We start from the raw sequence: 5,236 nt of genomic DNA, 5'->3' as shown, positions 1-5,236 counted from the left end.
AAGGGGACCAGGCGCGGTGGCTCATGCCTGTATTCCCAGCACTTTGGGAGGCTGAGGCAGGCGGATCACCTGAGGTCTGGAGTTCGAGACCAGCCTGACCAACATGGAGAAACCCTGTATCTACCAAAAATGCAAAATTAGCCGGGGATGGTAGTGGACACCTGTAATCCCATCTACTCAGGAGGCTGAGGCAGGAGAATCGCTTGAACCCAGGAGGCAAAGGTTGCAGTGAGCTGAGATCATTCCATCGCACTCCAGCCTGGGTGACAAGAGCAAAATTCCCTCTCAAAAAACAAAGAAAAAAATGAAAGGGGCTGGGTGTGGTGTGTTAATCCTAGTACTTTGTGAGGCCAAGAGTTCAAGACCGCCCTGGTCAACACAGAAGAAGCCCCACCTTGGCTGGGCACGGTGGCTCACAACTGTAATCCCAGCACTTTGGGAGGCTAAGGTGGGAGGATCACAAGGTCCGGAGATCAAGACCATCCTGGCTAACATGGTGAAACCCCATCTCTACTAAAAATGCAAAAATTAGCTGGGTGTGATGGCATGCACCTGTAGTCCCAGCTACTCGGGAGGCTAAGGCAGGAGAATCGCTTGAACAACCCAGGAGGTGGAGGTTGCAGTGAGCAAACATATATCATGCCACTGCACTCCAGTCTGCGCAACAGAGCCAGACCCCATCTCAAAAATAAAAAAAAAAAAAAGAAGCTCCATGTCGAGCAGGTGCAGTGGTTCATGTCTATAATCCAAGCACTCTGGGCGGCCGAGGCGGGCAGATCACCTGAGGTCGAGGAGTTTGAGACCAGCCTGGCCAACACGGCAAAATCCCATCACTACTGAAAAAAATATAAAAATTAGGCCAGTGGCTCATGCCTGTATTCCCAGCACTTTGGGAGGTTGAGGTAGGAGAATCACCTGAGGTCAGGAGTTTGAGACCAGCCTGGCCAACATATAGTGAAACCCCAATGCCACTAAAAAATACAAAAATCAGCTGGGCGTAGTGGTGCACGCCTGCAGTCCCAGCTACTTGGGGAGCTGAGGCAGGAGAACTGCTTCAACCCAGGAAGCAAAGGCTGCAGTGAGCCAAGGGCGTGCCACAGCACCCCAGCCTGGGTGACCCAGCAAGACTCCATCTCTCAAAACACACACACACACTCACACACACACACACACAAACACAAAAATTAGCTAGGGGTACATGCCTGTAATCCTAGCTTCTTAGGAGGCTGAGGCAGGAGAATCAATTTTAACCTGGGAGGGGGAGGTTGCAGTGAGCCAAGATCACACCACTGCACTCCAGCTTAGGAGACAGAGCGAGACTCCATCTCAAAATAAAATAAAATAAAATAAAGGGCTTGGCATGATGGCTCTCACCTGTAATCCCAGCACTTTGGGAAGCCAAAGTGGGCAGATCACGAGGTCAGGCGTTCAAGACCAATATAGCCAATATAGTGAAACCCCGTTTCTACTAAAAATACCAAAAATTAGCTGAGTGTCGTGGTATGCACCTGCAATCCCAGCTACTCAGGAGGCTGAGGCAGGAGAATGGCTTCAACTCAGGAGGTGGAGGTTGCAGTGAGCTGAGACTGCACCATTGCACTCCAGCCCGGACAACAGTCCGAGACTCGGTCTCAAAAAAAAAAAAAAAAAGAGCCCCATCTCTGCTCTCCGCCCTCAAATAAATAAATAAATAAATAAGGAAAGAAAAGAGATGCTGTTTTTTTGTGTTTTTTCGAGACAGAGTCTTACTCTGTCACCCAGGCTGGAGTGCAATGGCACATCTTGGCTCACTGCAACCTCCGCCTCCCAGGTTCAAGAGATTCTCCTGTGTCAGCCTCCCAAGTAGCTGGAATTATAGGTGCTGACCACCATGCCCTGCTAATTTTTGTGTTCTTATAGAGATGGCGTTTCCCCATGTTGGCCAAGCTGGTCTCAAACTCCTGACCTCATGATCTGCCCACCTCAGCCTCCCAAAGTGCTGGGATTACAGGCATGAGCCACCGTGTCCGGCAGATGCTGTTGATTATTAAGCACAAAACAACTGTTCTCGGCAAACGCAAATGTAGAACCAGCCCACTCTTAGGGAGGTGGAGGCCCAGAAAAGCACTGGGGACTGAAAGAAAAGACTGCCACCAGCCAGAGCAAACACTTGTCAGGGGCTGAGTGCAGGCAGCCACCGAACTGGGCCCTTACACACACTGCCCACATCCCCACAGCTGGGCTGGAAAGAAGATACCCTGAGAACTCCCAGTTCAGCGCTGAAAGAGCCTGCCACCAAGCAGCCGAGGCCTCCCAGGGCCTCCAGGGCCACAGCAGATGGGGCCTGGCCCGAAGCTGCAGTGCCTCCACTCCGCCTGTACCCCTGAAAGACCTACTCCCCACTGACATCCACATGGCTCTGCTCAGAGACTGGTTCTCCTTCCAGACGGGGAGGGGAGTCTTAAAAACTGGGTAGAACAACGTGCAACCTTGTCCTCCAGGGAACCCAAGGGCTTCAGAGACTTCCTGATGGGGAGAGGACAGAACCCCAGTCTCTGGCCTCCCGGTCCCAAATTCTTTTCCCTACACAGCCACATGCTTAAGAACATAATGGGAGGTGACACACCAGCAACGTGACAATATTGTGAGGTTCCAGAGTCAGAATCGGGGACGCTACTCTGTGCTCCTCTGGAGTTTCTGAGAGTCACACTCCACTTTCCTGTCTTTTTTCAGCCAATGAGGCTACAAGATAATCTACCACGCAGGCAGGCGCACGAGGACTCTGCTCTCACAGCTTTCACGCTGGCAACTCTCGGTCCCTTGAAGACCCCCAGAGAAAGCCTCTAGGCGCCGCCCCACCTCCGCACCCTCTCCCCTGGGTGGCGGCAGCAACAGACTGAGTGTGTGGCGCCCTCTTCCCATCCTGATCCCACTCAAACCACGACCTCCCCTGACTCACCCCAAATCCTTCCTTAAGGAACAGCTGGCCCCTACTTCCCTCACACCCCACTTCCCACCCTCTCTAAATGTTCTCCCCCCATCCCACTCAAAAGTCCACTCCCTGGTCCCCACCTCAGGGCCTTTGCTCAACGTGTCTTCTCTGCCCAAAACTATCCCTCGTCCTTGGGGGTCTAGCTGAAAGACCATCTTCCCGCCCCGACTACCTGGGCAGGACGGAGAGCAGCACAGCCCACGCCCCGTGTGGCTGCCGCCCCCTCAGCCCTGTGCTCCTGCGGAGGCGCCCCTGCGGCCACAACCACCGCCCAGTGAGCGCCCCGAAGGCGGGCGGAGGCCCCGTCCCCCTCGTTAGGCCGTCCCGTTAGGCCCAGCACCACCGTCCGGGGAGACGGGAACCAGGGCAAGGCCGGAAGATGGACAGAAGAAAGCGGACGGCCGGGCCCGCGGCGCTCCGAGTCGGAGGCATCCTCAGGCACGTGCCCTCCGGACACCCGGAAAGCGGAGCTGTCAGCCCCCGCGGCGGCAGAAGGCGGGCCCATCACGAGCGTCCGGCCGCGTTGGGTCCGCGGCCCCTGCCCCTGCCCGGGTGGGAAAGGAGCTCCGCCTGAGCCGCGCCCTCCCCACGCGCGCTCCCGGGCGCCCCGCGGGCCGCGCCCTCCTGCAGGTGCCGGGAGGGGAACGCAGGCCCCTCCCTCGGACCCCGGCCGCCCGGCCACACCCCCGCGCCGCGGCCCCGCCCGGCCCGGCTGAGCACCTGCGACCGCGCGGCGACACCAGGGCGGGGCCCAGCCGCGCCCGCCCCGCCCCGTCCCGTCCCGCCGCCCGGCGCCGCGCCCGCCTCACCTCACCCCGACCCGCCACCGCCGCCGCCGCCTATTCCAGCTGGGAGGCCCCGCCGGAAGTGACGCCACTGTCGGCTGCGCAGGCGCAGACGCAGCGCGCTACCACGTGACGGCCCGGCGGGCGGGGGCGGCTGGGGTTCTCGTGCGGGGTCGCGGCGCGTGGCGGAGGCTCTGGGTCCGCCCGGCTTGGACGGTGAGTGCCGCCGGCCACAGGCAGCGGCCGGAGCCCAGTAATCAGGCCACCACCACTGGCTCGTGAGTCACGTTTATTGAAAAAGTAAAAAGTGTCACAGTAAAAAATGCACCTGGAGACAAAGCCAGGCCTGGGAGTGGTGGCGGGGTCGTGGAGGGACGGGTCCGGCCGCCCCTGGCCCATGGATGGGACACTTGGTGGCCCCTGGGCGACACGCAGCTTCTCCAGGGTCCCGGGCGGGCAGGGCTGGCTCAGTCCATGGTGGTCCCTTTGAAGAGCTCCACTAGCTCCTTGAAGTCCGGGTCGATGAGGTCGGAGGGCAGGTCGCCATCGTCGTTGGCTGCGTCCCTGTCGGCTCCCAGGGAGATGAGGTACCTGGGGTGCAAAGGTCGCCCTGGCTGAAGCGGGGAGGAGCCTGTAGAGTGCTCACCCCCACCCGACACAAAGGGGCAGACTCCTGGGGTCACGTGTGTCCCCCACCTTGGGGTTCCCAGGCCCAGGTAGGGTAAGGAGGAAGAAACCTGGCCAGCTTTTCCAGTTGGCTCTATTGAGGACAAGGGCAGAAACAGAATTCCAGAAGCCTTTAGGATTTTCGGGATACTTGCCTACACCACCAGGGCCGCCTTCTGGGGCCCACATCCCGGGGGCCCACTGAGGCCTGCAGGGGTCAGGTTCAAGCCTGAGTAGACCCAGGCTCCCTCACCTGGCTATGTCAGGGTATCCATCGCTGCAGGCAATGTGCAGGGGTGTCCAGCCTGCCTCATCTCGCTGGTGAATGTCAGCCCCGTATTTGACCAGCAGCTTCACACATTCCAGATTTCCAGAGAGCACGGCTTCATGCAAGGCGGCCAGGCCTGGACAGAGAGGACCGGAGGGGTCAAGACTGAACTCCAGGTCGGATCCTCCTTGCTGGCTACCCCCACCACCCCACAGCCCCTGGCCAGCTCCTCTAAGGCTTGCTCACCTGAGGGGTGGATGGTGGCCAGGGAGACTTTCCGAGCCCGGATGAAGCGCCCCACCTGCTCCAGGTCACCCTGACGGATGTGGTCCAAGAACAGGACATCATTAGGGAAACGCACGCTTCGATCAGCCAACATCCGCCGCCGCCGCTGCCGTGGGCTGTAGCGGGCATAGCGGGCAGCTCTGCTAGGCATCTTGGGTGCTGTGGGGCAGGCTGCCCCCGGGGACCCTGCTGCTCTGGGGTGAATAATGTTTCCGGCCCCAACCAGATCTGCTCGAGGTCTCCTGTTGCCTCTGACTTGCT

The 5,236-nt window shown here is 59.1% G+C and overlaps 2 protein-coding genes across 3 annotated transcripts in view; both read right to left on the bottom strand.

Annotated features, from left to right (window-relative positions):
* MCRIP1 (MAPK regulated corepressor interacting protein 1) overlaps window positions 1–3,957 on the bottom strand; it is an 11,320-nt gene extending 7,363 nt beyond the window's left edge. Inside the window, exon 1 of one of the 2 annotated variants that reach the window (XM_017524844.2) lies at window positions 3,781–3,957. The gene's annotated coding sequence lies outside the window, so the exon portion shown is untranslated. The remainder of the gene's footprint in view (window positions 1–3,780) is intronic. The other variant, XM_037737177.1, reaches the window with a different exon arrangement.
* A 71-nt stretch (window positions 3,958–4,028) lies between these two features.
* On the bottom strand, window positions 4,029–5,236 carry PPP1R27 (protein phosphatase 1 regulatory subunit 27). Its single transcript, XM_017524843.1, has 3 exons — window positions 4,937–5,236; window positions 4,676–4,826; window positions 4,029–4,347 (listed from the first exon to the last, which is right to left on the bottom strand). The coding sequence occupies exons 1-3, from the start codon at window positions 5,124–5,126 to the stop codon at window positions 4,224–4,226; spliced, it is 465 nt and encodes a 154-aa protein (XP_017380332.1). The 5' UTR covers window positions 5,127–5,236; the 3' UTR covers window positions 4,029–4,223.

The sequence above is a fragment of the Cebus imitator genome, unplaced genomic scaffold, assembly GCF_001604975.1.
Source record: "Cebus imitator isolate Cc_AM_T3 unplaced genomic scaffold, Cebus_imitator-1.0 Scaffold36, whole genome shotgun sequence".
NCBI lineage: Eukaryota > Metazoa > Chordata > Mammalia > Primates > Cebidae > Cebus > Cebus imitator.
The sequence above is the reverse complement of the archived record's forward strand: the minus strand, read 5'-3'. Positions and strand labels throughout refer to the sequence as shown.